The following is a 13,667-nucleotide window of genomic DNA, read 5'->3' on the forward strand; positions in this document are numbered from 1 at the left end:
TGTTTTACAAGAATATTTAAAAAAATATTTTTGGGTGCGCATTGTATCATTCAGTGTATTTTTATAAAAGATGCACGAGTTCGATTTGAACTAAAATATTCTTACTGCAAAATAGTTCGAAGCCATCACCTTATTATCATCCAGGACCCTTGGTTATATGCTGTTTGACCATTGATTTGAATTTTTTAATACAAATTCTCAACTATGGAAATTATTTTTTCAGCCATAATGCAAGTTATGTTGAAATGCAAATTCAGGCTACTCTATAATTTACTTCAGTAAGTGCTGATCCATAGAAAGAAATCATTAATTTTCATTTGTATAGTTTTCATGTCCTCAAGATGTTCTTAAGTGGTTCACAACAATGAAGTGCTTTTGAAACTTAGTCACTCTTGAATTGTAGGCATCCAATTTATGCACAGCCATGACTAACAGGCAATAAGATGGGTGTTTAGATAATTTGTTGCAGTGATGTAGGTTCAAGGGTAAAGATTATCCAAGACATGGGGAAACCTCCAAAACTTTAAAAAAAATATTTTATTGAACATTTCATATTTAACAAACACGAACTGCGAAAATTATTTGTACGTGATACAATTGTCGCGTTAACAACACACAAAGTAGAGATATAGAAAAAATACGCAATAAACGTTACATCCAAATCTCTCCCCCACCCCCAACAGCTGTTGGTAATTAACTCTTTGAAGTGATAGCTAAATGGCTGTCATCTCAGGTAGAATCCCTCCACGAACCCCCTGATAGTGTACTTGACTGTCTCCAGGAATAAAAAGGCTGAGGCACTAGGTGGAACGGATGCTCTCCATCCCAGCAGAACTCGCCTTTAAGCTATCAGTGAGGCAAAGGCGAGTGCATTCGCCCTCACCCTGGTCTGCAGCCACGGCGAGTGCGACATCCCTAAAATGGCCACCAGCGGACAAGGCTGCAGATCAATGTCAAGCCATGGTGCTAAAGAAGGCGACACAAAAGCTCACCATCTTTGGACAAGACCAGAACATGTGGGTATGGTTGGTGGGCCCATGTGAGCATTGCCAGCATCTGTCCTCCACTCCCATCAAAGAACCTGCTCATCCTACTTTTGGTTAGATGAGCTCTTATGAACCACCTTGAGTTGGATGAGGCTGAGCTGCACGCAGGGTGAGGTGGAATTTGCCCTACGAAAGGCCTCATTCCACACATCCTCATCTAAGATGGGTCCCAACTCTTCCTCCCATGTCCCCTTCACCCGATCAAGCGTTGAAGATTCCAGTGAGATATTCTGTGGAACCCCCCCCCCCCAATCCAAGTTCTTGACAACGCAGGGCAGGCCCCAGGGGCTAATTCGCGCAATTGAAAATATCAAAATAGGTGTGACCTGATAGTTGGGATTTCATCGCAAATTCTTTCCAACTGGCGAACCGTCCATCTATGAACAGTTCTCTGAAGCACTCTAGCCCCTTACCTTTCCACACCGTAGAAATTGAATCCAAACCTAATGATGGAAACAAATGGTTACCGTTAATAGGAGCCAATAATGGCATGGCACTCAGCTTAGAATGTTGTCTGAACTGCGTCCATATCTTGGGTTTGAGATATATCTCGTTGGAGAACCATGTCGTTACTGGGGCCCAAAGGCTCAATCCACTACATGAACTTGCCTCCATCCTCTCCCACATGGTGTCCCCAAAGCTCTTCCTTTTTTTTAAAATAAATATTTTATTGAAAATTTTTGGTCAACCAACACAGTGCATTGTGCATCCTTTACACAATATTATAACAACACAAATAACAATGACCTATTTTATAAACAAAAAAATGAATAAATAATAAATAACAAAAATGAAAACTAACCCAAATTGGCAACTGCCTTATCACAAGTAACACTCTCCAAAAATATAATTTAACAGTCCAATATATAATTATCTGTAGCAACGACCTATACATATTATACAGTATATATTAACAGCCCTGAGAGTCCTTCTGGTTCCTCCTCTTCTCCCCCCCCCCCCCCCCCCCCCCCCCCCCCCCCCCCCGATCCTGGGCTGCTGCTGCCGCCGACTTTTTTCCATTCCATCTATCTTTCTGCGAGGTATTTGACGAACGGTTGCCACCGCCTGGTGAACCCTTGAGCCGACCCCCTTAGGACGAACTTAATCCGCTCTAGCTTTATAAACCCCGCCATGTCATTTATCCAGGTCTCCACCCCCGGGGGCTTGGCTTCTTTCCACATTAGCAATATCCTGCGCCGGGCTACTAGGGACGCAAAGGCCAAAACATCGGCCTCTCTCGCCTCCTGCACTCCCGGCTCTTGTGCAACCCCAAATATAGCCAACCCCCAGCTTGGTTCGACCCGGACCCCTACCACTTTTGAAAGCACCTTTGTCACCCCCATCCGAAACCCCTGTAGTGTCGGGCATGACCAAAACATATGGGTATGATTCGCTGGGCTTCTCGAGCACCTCGCACACCTATCCTCCACCCCAAAAAATTTACTGAGCCATGCTCCAGTCATATGCGCCCTGTGTAATACCTTAAACTGAATCAGGCTTAGCCTGGCACACGAGGACGACGAGTTTACCCTGCTTAGGGAATCTGCCCACAGCCCCTCCTCGATCTCCTCCCCCAGCTCTTCTTCCCATTTCCCTTTTAGTTCATCTACCATAGTCTCCCCTTCGTCCCTCAATTCCCTATATATATCTGACACCTTACCATCCCCCACCCATGTCTTTGAGATCACTCTGTCCTGCACCTCTTGTGTCGGGAGCTGCGGGAATTCCCTCACCTGTTGCCTCGCAAAAGCCCTCAGTTGCATATACCTGAATGCATTCCCTTGGGGCAACCCATATTTCTCGGTCAGTGCTCCCAGACTCGCGAACTTCCCATCCACAAACAGATCTTTCAGTTGCGTTATTCCTGCTCTTTGCCACATTCCATATCCCCCATCCATTCCCCCCGGGGCAAACCTATGGTTGTTTCTTATCGGGGACCCCCCCAAGGCTCCAGTCTTTCCCCTATGCCGTCTCCACTGTCCCCAAATCTTCAGCGTAGCCACCACCACCGGGCTTGTGGTGTAGTTCCTCGGTGAGAACGGCAATGGGGCTGTCACCATAGCCTGTAGGCTAGTCCCCCTACAGGACGCCCTCTCTAATCTCTTCCACGCCGCTCCCTCCTCTCCCATCCACTTACTCACCATTGAAATATTAGCGGCCCAATAATACTCACTTAGGCTCGGTAGTGCCAGCCCCCCCCTATCCCTGCTACGCTGTAAGAATCCCTTCCTCACTCTCGGGGTCTTCCCGGCCCACACAAAACCCATGATGCTCTTTTCAATCCTTTTAAAAAAAGCCTTCGTGATCACCACCGGGAGGCACTGAAACACAAAGAGGAATCTCTGGAGGACCACCATCTTAACTGCCTGCACCCTCCCTGCCAGTGACAGGGATACCATATCCCATCTCTTGAAATCCTCCTCCATTTGTTCCACCAACCGCTTTAAATTTAACCTATGCAATGTGCCCCAATTCTTGGCTATCTGGATCCCCAGGTAACGAAAGTCCCTTGTTACCTTCCTCAACGGTAGGTCCTCTATTTCTCTACTCTGCTCCCCTGGATGCACCACAAACAACTCACTTTTCCCCATGTTCAATTTATACCCTGAAAAATCCCCAAACTCCCCAAGTATCCGCATTATTTCTGGCATCCCCTCCGCCGGGTCTGCCACGTATAGTAGCAAATCGTCTGCATACAAAGATACCCGGTGTTCTTCTCCTCCCCTAAGTACTCCCCTCCACTTCTTGGAACCCCTCAACGCTATCGCCAGGGGCTCAATCGCCAGTGCAAACAATAATGGGGACAGAGGGCATCCCTGCCTTGTCCCTCTATGGAGCCGAAAATATGCAGATCCCCGTCCATTCGTGACCACGCTCGCCATTGGGGCTCTATACAACAGCTGCACCCATCTAACATACCCCTCTCCAAAACCAAATCTCCTCAACACCTCCCACAAATAATCCCACTCCACTCTATCAAATGCTTTCTCGGCATCCATCGCCACTACTATCTCCGTTTCCCCCTCTGGTGGGGCCATCATCATTACCCCTAACAGCCTCCGTATATTCGTGTTCAGCTGTCTCCCCTTCACAAACCCAGTTTGGTCCTCGTGGACCACCCCCGGGACACATTCCTCTATTCTCATTGCCATTACCTTGGCCAGGATCTTGGCATCTACATTTAGGAGGGAAATAGGTCTATAGGACCCGCATTGTAGCGGGTCCTTTTCCTTCTTTAAGAGAAGCGATATCGTTGCTTCAAACATAGTCGGGGGCAGTTGTCCCCTTTCCTTTAACTCATTAAAGGTCCTCGTCAATACCGGGGCGAGCAAGTCCACATATTTTCTATAATATTTGACTGGGAATCCATCCGGTCCCGGGGCCTTTCCCGCCTGCATGCTCCTAATTCCTTTCACCACTTCTTCTACCTCGATCTGTGCTCCCAGTCCCACCCTTTCCTGCTCTTCCATCTTGGGAAATTCCAGCCGATCCAAGAAGCCCATCATTCTCTCCCTCCCATCCGGGGGTTGAGCTTCATATAATTTTTTATAAAATGTCTTGAACACTCCATTCACTCTCTCCGCTCCCCGCTCCATCTCTCCTTCCTCATCCCTCACTCCCCCTATTTCCCTCGCTGCTCCCCTTTTCCTCAATTGGTGTGCCAGCAACCTGCTCGCCTTCTCCCCATATTCGTACTGTACACCCTGTGCCTTCCTCCATTGTGCCTCTGCAGTGCCCGTAGTCAGCAAGTCAAATTCTACATGTAGCCTTTGCCTTTCCCTGTACAGTCCCTCCTCCGGTGCTTCCGCATATTGTCTGTCCACCCTCAAAAGTTCTTGCAGCAACCGCTCCCACTCCTTACTCTCCTGCTTCCCTTTATGTGCCCTTATTGATATCAGCTCCCCTCTAACCACCGCCTTCAACGCCTCCCAGAACACTCCCACCTGGACCTCCCCATTATCATTGAGTTCCAGGTACTTTTCAATGCACCCCCTCACCCTTAGACACACCCCCTCATCTGCCATTAGTCCCATGTCCATTCTCCAGGGTGGGCGCCCTCCTGTTTCCTCCCCTATCTCCAAGTCTACCCAGTGTGGAGCGTGATACAAAATGGCTATAGCCGTATACTCCGTTCCCCTCACCTTCGGGATCAACGCCCTTCCCAGCACAAAAAAGTCTATTCGCGAGTAGACTTTATGGACATAGGAGAAAAACGAGAACTCCTTACTCCTAGGTCTGCTAAATCTCCACGGGTCTACACCTCCCATCTGCTCCATAAAATCTTTAAGTACCTTGGCTGCTGCCGGCCTCCTTCCAGTCCTGGACTTCGACCTATCCAGCCCTGGTTCCAACACCGTATTAAAATCTCCCCCCATTATCAGCTTTCCCATCTCTAGGTCCGGAATGCGTCCTAGCATCCGCCTCATAAAATTGGCATCATCCCAGTTCGGGGCATATACGTTTACCAAAACCACCGTCTCCCCCTGTAGTTTGCCACTCACCATCACGTATCTGCCCCCGTTATCCGCCACTATAGTCTTTGCCTCGAACATTACCCGCTTCCCCACTAATATAGCCACCCCCCTGTTTTTCGCATCTAGCCCCGAATGGAACACCTGCCCCACCCACCCTTTGCGTAGCCTAACCTGGTCTATCAGTTTCAGGTGCGTTTCCTGTAACATAACCACATCTGCCTTAAGTTTCTTAAGGTGTGCGAGTACCCGTGCCCTCTATCGGCCCGTTCAGCCCTCTCACGTTCCACGTGATCAGCCGGGTTGGGGGGCTTCCTACCCCCCCCCCCCTTGTCGATTAGCCATCACCTTTTTCCAGCTCCTCACCCGGTTCCCACGCAGCTGTATCTCCCCCAGGCGGTGCCCCCCCGCCCATCCCCTCCCATACCAGCTCCCCCCTCTCCCCAGCAGCAGCAACCCAGTAATTCCCCCCTCCCACCCCCCCCGCTAGATCCCCCGCTAGCGTAATTACTCCCCCCATGTTGCTCCCAGAAGTCAGCAAACTCTGACCGACCTCGGCTTCCCCCGTGACCTCGGCTCGCACCGTGCGACGCCCCCTCCTTCCTGCTTCTCTATTCCCGCCATGATTATCATAGCGCGGGAACCAAGCCCGCGCTTCTCCCTTGGCCCCGCCCCCAATGGCCAACGCCCCATCTCCTCCACCTCCCCTCCTCCCCCCATCACCACCTGTGGGAGAGAGAAAAGTTACCACATCGCAGGATTAGTACATAAAACTCCTCTTTCCCCCCTTTTTAACCCCCCTCTTTGCCCCCCACATTCGCCCCACCACTTTGTTCAAACGTTCTTTTTAATAACCCGCTCATTCCAGTTTTTCTTCCACAATACAAGTCCACGCTTCATCCGCCATCTCAAAGTAGTGGTGCCTCCCTCGATATGTGACCCACAGTCTTGCCGGTTGCAGCATTCCAAATTTTATCTTCTTTTTATGAAGCACCGCCTTGGCCCGATTAAAGCTCGCCCTCCTTCTCGCCACCTCCGCACTCCAGTCTTGATAAACGCGGATCACCGCGTTCTCCCATTTACTGCTCCGAGTTTTCTTTGCCCATCTAAGGACCATTTCTCTATCCTTAAAACGGAGGAATCTCACCACTATGGCTCTGGGAATTTCTCCTGCTCTCGGCCCTCGCGCCATCACTCTGTATGCTCCCTCCACCTCCAATGGACCCGTCGGGGCCTCCGCTCCCATTAACGAGTGCAGCATCGTGCTCACATATGCCCCGACGTCCGCTCCCTCCACACCTTCAGGAAGACCAAGAATCCTCAGGTTGTTCCTCCTTGCGTTGTTCTCCAGTGCCTCCAACCTTTCCACACATCGTTTCTGATGTGCCTCATGCGTCTCCGTCTTCACCACCAGGCCCTGTATGTCGTCCTTATTCTCGGCTGCCTTTGCCTTCACGACCCGAAGCTCCCTCTCCTGGGTCTTTTGTTCCTCCTTTAGCCCTTCGATCGCCTGTAGTATCGGGGCCAACAGCTCTTTCTTCATTTCCTTTTTGAGCTCTTCCACACAGCATTTCAAGAACTCTTGTTGTTCAGGGCCCCATGTTAAACTGCCACCTTCCGACGCCATCTTGGTTTTTGCTTGCCTTCCTTGCCAGGATCCACTGCAATCCGGCCACTTTCTCCTTTTTTCATCCGTATCCAGGGGGGATTCCCTTCTGGTTTACCGCACAGTGTTTTTAGCCGTCAAAATTGCCGTTGGGGCTCCTATCAAGAGCCCAAAAGTCCGTTTCACCGGGAGCTGCCGAAACGTGCGACTCAGCTGGTCATCGCCGCACCCGGAAGTCCCCAAAGCTCTTATTAAGTAGTGCTTTTGAGGTCTATCGTATGCCAGAGAGGACAGATTGGACCTTAGTTTAACACCTCATTTGAAAGACAGTGCAACATTCTGTTAGTATTCTAAAATGCTTCACAGGTGTGACAAAGAAAGCAGAGCCAAAGAAGGAGAACTTAAAAGGTGGGAGGTGTAGGGTGACCAAAAATTGATCAGAGAAGTTGACTTTATGGAGGGTCCTAAAGGAGATGAAAGTGGAGAGTGGATTCAAAAGAGTGGGACCTGCACAATTAAAGATATGGCTGCCAGTCATGGGATGAAAGAGGATTGAGCAAGAGGTTAGAGTCAAAGGAACAAAAGTTGCGATTGCAGGGGTGGAAGAAATTACAGGTGGGTTGGGGCTTTAAACACAAGGATGAGAATTTGAACTTGGATTAATTTTAACTTCAATACAGCAGCAGAGTTTTAAATACACAAGTTTGTGGTGGGGCTGCTCAGCTGGCCAATGTAATCAATTAGTGCAATTAAATCTGAAGTTGACAACAGGCAGTTTCGGAGCTGAGGGAACAGTAGAGGTGTGAGGGGAGGTGGTATTGTCACTGGACCTGAGGGGGTCAGTCAGCTCATTTGACTGGGCGGCTGGATTATAATGCGGAGTAACACAAATAGCATGGTTTCAATTCCAGTACTGGCTGAGTTGTGCATGAAGCCCTGCCTTCCCTACCTTGCCCCTCGCTTGAGGAGTGGTGACCCTGAGGTTAAATCATCACCAGTCAGCTCTCTCTCACAAGGGAGAGCAGCCTATGGTCCTTGGGGCCTTTCAATCTAGAGACCCAAATCTCGGGACCTGGGTTTGACCATGGTTGATTGTAGTAAAAACCCATCGTTAGGGGTGAAATTTGCATCCTGACCTTGCCTGGCCTATATGCGACTCCAGACCCACAGCAATGTGGTTGACTCTTAACTGTCCGTCTGAAATGGCCGAGCAAACCACTTAATCCAAGAGCAATTCGGGATGGGAAATGAATGCTGGCTAGTCAGCGGTGCCCACATTCGACGAATGAATAAAAAGTCAGAGATTATAGCAGACAGTGGAGATGGTCGATGGCTTTAAGTTCCTGGGGAACACCATCACCAACAGTCTGTCCTGGTCCACTCACTTTGATGCAACAGTCAAGAAAGTCCAACAATGTCTCTACTTCCTACGGAAGTTAAAGAAATTGGCATGTCAGCATCAACACTCTCAAACTTTTACAGATGTGCCATAGAAAGCATCCTATCCAGCTGCATCCCAGCTTGGTATGGCAACTGCTCGGCCCAAGATCGCAAGAAACTACAGTGTGGTGAACTCAGCCCAATGTATCACACAAGCTTGCCATCCTCATTGATTGTGGCTACACCTCCCGCTGCCTCAGGGAGGCAGACAACATTATCAGAGGCCCTCCCAACCAGGCTTTGCCTTCTTCCAGACCCTTCCATCAGACAGAATATACAGAAGTCTGAAGACTTGCACATCCAGACATAGGAACAGCTTCTTCCCCACAGCTACTAGACTCCTCAACGACTCTCCCTCGGATTGATCTGTTCCCTGTAAGAACACTTCACAACGCCCTATGCTGCTCTTGCTCATGGATTTGCTTTGTTTGCCTCTTGTTCCGCACTGTAACCAATCACTGTTTGTCGATGTACCATTTGTCAATATCTTCTGTCGGTTATTCTTTTTTTGTCTACTATGTACATACTGTGTATGTTCCCTTTTGGCCGCATAAAAATACTTTTCACTGTACTTCGGTACATGTGACAATGAATCAAATCCGTCGTTGTGATGGGGAGAAAATGAGCTCTGAAGGTCATGTACGATGTTGAGGTTGTGAGCAATGTTCAATGTTGTTCACCAAGATGGTGGCCAGTGAGTGGGGGTGTAGTTGGTGGGGAAAGGTATGGTGTGTATTCAGGGGTCCAAATATGATAATTTTGGTCTTCCACATGTTTAGCTGGAGGAAGTTCCAGCTCATCCAAACCGGCAGTCTGGCACCACAAATAGTGGAAGGATTGAGAGAGGTGAGGGAGACGTGGAACAATAACAACTTGTATAGTAACACAGGCTTGTCCAACCTTTCCATTTTTTTGTCACTCAGGCCGATGAGCAAATTTCAGAAGGAAACATGAATTTAAAAACATGTGTGAAAAAGATAAACAATTTGCTGAGCAAAAATTAATATCAAAGCAATAGATCAAAAGAGTAGTTAATAAAAATGACTATAGTGTGTGAGTAGGTGAAATTGTGTGGTTGTAGGGGCTGTTTAGCACAGGGCTAAATAGCTGGCTTTGAAAGCAGACCAAGGCAGGCCAGCAGCACGGTTCAATTCCCGTAACAGCCTCCCTGAACAGGCGCCGGAATGTGGTGACTAGGGGCTTTTCACAGTAACTTCATTGAAGCCTACTTGTGACAAGTGATTTTCATTTCATTTTCATTTCATGTCTGGCTCATTCCCAGCTTTAGAATGGTCACTTACTCGCACTACGCACTGAGGAGTCTCTCTCTCTCTCGCGCGCTCCCGCTCTCCTGCCTTCCCTCGCCGTCCTCTTGTACCTAGACGACTAGAATACAAGCAAGTAGATGCTTCAGCTGTTACACCACTTCATGAACAATTCGGAATGCCACAAGGGGATATATTGCATTAAGTTACAGAGAGAGGTGGTTTGGGCTATTAAGGGAAATCGATAAGATAGAAAAATATCTATTTATTTCCACTAGTTGGAGCGTTTAGGGCTAGGGAACATTAGTCTAAAAATTACCCGAGAATCCAATAATGAAATTAGCAAGCAACTCTATGTGGAACTCCCTCTCGCAAGCACCAAGTGATGCTAGATCAATTGTTAAATTTCAATCTGGGATTGATTGATTTTTTTTTTTAGTTAGCCAGGCAAGTCAAGCTGAGGAGATGGGTGATGATGGCAATTTTGCAAGGTAGGGGAATAATTTTACGTTATACCATTACCACTTGGATGATATATTTCATTAATGGTACTTGGAAGTATGTTTCCACAGCATATTGGGAAAAGCTTTTTCTTGGCATCAGTATTTAATTAAAAAAAAATTTTTTAAAAAATATATTTTATTCAACTTTTTCGGCCAAACAAAACAGTACAAAGGTTTTTCCCCTTTTTACAACAGCAAAACAATATAAATAACCGTGACCGTATTTTAACAAATAAATAAATAATATATAAACTAAATGGCAACTGCCATAACAAAAATAATAGCTCTCCCAAATAATAAAATCAGCAATTCAATATACATAACCAAGTACCAATATCTTTACAAAAACACCCCTGACCCCCCCCCCCCCGGGTTGCTGCTGTTACCTTCCCATTTCCTTTATCGTTCTGCGAGGTAGTTAATGAACGGTTGCCACCGCCTGGTGAACCCCTGAGCTGAACCCCTTAGTGCAACTTTATCCTTTCCAGTTTTATAAACCCTGCCATGTCGTTTATCCAGGTCTCCACGCCCGGAGGCTTGGCTTCCTTCCACATAACCAGTATCCTTCGCCGGGCTACTAGGGACGCAAAGCCCAAAACATCAGCCTCTCTCGCCTCCTGCACTCCCGGCTCTTCTGCAACCCCGAATATAGCCAGCCCCCAGACTGGCTCGACCTGGACCCCCACCACCTTTGAAAGCACCTTCGCCACCCCCACCCAGAACAACTGCAGTGCCGGGCATGACCAAAACATGTGGGTGTGGTTTGCTGGGCTTCTCGAGCATCTCCCACACCTATCCTCTACTCCGAAAAATTTACTGAGCCAGGTCATATGTGCCCTGTGCAAAACCTTAAATTGTATCAGGCTAAGCCTGGCGCATGAGGACCAAGAGTTTACCCTGCATAGGGCATCTGCCCACCGCCCCTCTTCAATCTCTTCCCCCAGCTCTTCCTCCCATTTTCCCTTCAGCTAATCCACCATGTTCTCCCCCTCATCTCTCATTTCCTTGTATATATCTGACACCCTACCATCCCCCACCCATGTCCCTGAGATCACTCTATCCTGAATCTCCTGCGTCGGGAGCTGCGGGAATTCCCTCACCTGTTGCCTCGCAAAAGCCCTCAGTTGCATGTATTGAAATTCATTCCCTTGGGGCAACCCATATTTTTCCGTCAGCGCTCCCAGACTCGCAAACGTCCCGTCCAGGAACAGATCCCTCAGTTGCACAATCCCAGCTCTCTGCCATGCACCAAATCCCCCATCTATTCTCCCCGGGACAAACCTATGATTATTTCTTATCGGGGACCGCACCGAGGCTCCCATCATTCCCCTATGCCGTCTCCACTGCCCCCAAATTTTCAGTGTTGCCACCACCACTGGACTTGTGGTGTATTTCTTCGGGGAGAACGGCAGCGGTGCCGTCACCAGTGCTTGTAGGCTGGTTCCTATGCAGGACGCCATCTCCAATCTCTTCCACGCTGCTCCCTCCCCTTCTCCCATCCACTTACACACCATTGAAATATTGGCGGCCCAATAGTACTCACTTAAGCTCGGTAGTGCCAGTCCCCCCCTCTCCCTGCTACGCTGCAAGAACCCCCTCCTCACTCTCGGGGTCTTCCCAGCCCACACAAAACTCATGACGCTTTTCTCGATCTTCTTGAAAAAAGCCTTCGTGACCATCACCGGGAGGCACTGAAACACAAAAAGGAATCTCGGGAGGACTACCATTTTGACCGCCTGCACCCTCCCCACCAGTGACAGGGGCACCATGTCCCATCTCTTGAAATCCTCCTCCATCTGTTCCACCAATCGTGTTAAATTAAGCCTATGTAAGGTTCCCCAACTCCTGGCTATCTGGATCCCCAAGTACCGGAAATCCCTTGTTACCCTCCTCAGCGGTAAATCCTCTATTCCCCTGCTCTGCTCCCCCGGATGTACCACAAACAACTCACTCTTCCCCATGTTCAATTTGTACCCCGAGAATTCCCCAAACTCCCCGAGCGTCTGCATTATCTCAGGCATCCCCTCCACCGGGTCCGCAACATACAACAGTAAATCATCTGCATACAATGATACCCGGTGTTCTTCTCCTCCCCTGAGTACTCCCCTCCACTTCCTGGAGCCCCTCAGTGCTATGGCCAGGGGCTCAATTACCAATGCAAACAGTAACGGAGACAGGGGACACCCCTGCCTCGTCCCTCTATAAAGACGGAAGTAGTCAGACCTCTGCCTGTTCGTGATCACACTTGCCACCGGGGCCCTATATAGCAGCTGTACCCATCCAATGAACCCTTCACCAAAACCAAATCTCCTCAACACTTCCCTTGGGTAGTCCCACTCCACCCTGTCAAATGCTTTCTTGGCATCCATCGCCACCACTATCTCCGCCTCCCCCTCTGGTGGGGGCATCATCATCACCCCTAGCAGCCTCCGTATGTTTGTGTTCAGCTGTCTCCCCTTAACGAACCCAGTTTGATCCTCATGGACCACCCCCGGGACACAATCCTCTATCCTCATCGCCATTACCTTGGCCAGGAGCTTAGCATCTACATTCAAAAGGGAAATGGGCCTGTAGGACCCACACTGCAGCGGGTCTTTATCCTTCTTCAAAAGTACCGATATTGTCGCCTCCGACATGGTCGGCGGCAACTTCCCCCTTTCCCTGGCCTCATTAAAGGTTCTCGTCAAGAGTGGGGCCAGTAGGTCTATATATTTCCTATAAAATTCCACCGGGAACCCATCCGGTCCCGGGGCCTTCCCCGCCTGCATGCTCCCAATCCCCTTTACCACCTCCTCCACATCCATCTGTGCTCCCAGCCCCGCCCTCTCCTGTTCCTCCACCTGATCCAGGAAATGCATCATTCCCTCCTTCCCTTCCGGGGGCTGAACCTTATACAACCTCTCATAGAATGTATTAAACACCCCATTCACTCTCTCCGCTCCCCGTTCCATCTCTCCCTCCTCATCCCTCACCCCACCTATCTCCCTCGCCGCTCCCCTCTTCCTCAATTGTTGGGCCAGTAACCGACTCGCCTTCTCTCCATACTCATACTGCACTCTCTGTGCCCTCCTCCACTGTGCCTCTGCCTTACCCGTGGTCAGCAGGTCAAATTCCACATGTAACCTTTGTCTTTCCCTGTACAGTCCCTCCTCCGGTGCCTCCGCATATTGCCTGTCCACCCTCAAAAGTTCTTTCAGCAATCGCTCCCTTTCTTTACTCTCTTGCTTCCCTTTATGTGCCCTTTATGGATATCAATTCCCCTCTGACCACCGCCTTCAACGCCTCCCAGACCACTCCCACCTGAACCTCTCCATTGTCATTAAGCTCCAAGTACC

The 13,667-nt window shown here is 49.1% G+C and overlaps 1 protein-coding gene across 2 annotated transcripts in view; it reads left to right on the forward strand.

Moving 5' to 3' along the window:
* nfat5b (nuclear factor of activated T cells 5b) overlaps positions 1-13,667 on the forward strand; it is a 373,902-nt gene that overhangs the window by 81,736 nt on the left and 278,499 nt on the right. The window contains exon 2 of one of the 2 annotated variants that reach the window (XM_072517959.1): positions 10,269-10,320. The exons of the other annotated variant lie outside the window; for it this stretch is intronic. Coding sequence (XP_072374060.1) covers positions 10,302-10,320 — 19 coding nt within the window. The 5' untranslated portion in view covers positions 10,269-10,301. The remainder of the gene's footprint in view (positions 1-10,268; positions 10,321-13,667) is intronic. 2 annotated transcript variants of the gene reach the window in all.

Source organism: Scyliorhinus torazame, chromosome 10, assembly GCF_047496885.1.
Source record: "Scyliorhinus torazame isolate Kashiwa2021f chromosome 10, sScyTor2.1, whole genome shotgun sequence".
Lineage (NCBI taxonomy): Eukaryota > Metazoa > Chordata > Chondrichthyes > Carcharhiniformes > Scyliorhinidae > Scyliorhinus > Scyliorhinus torazame.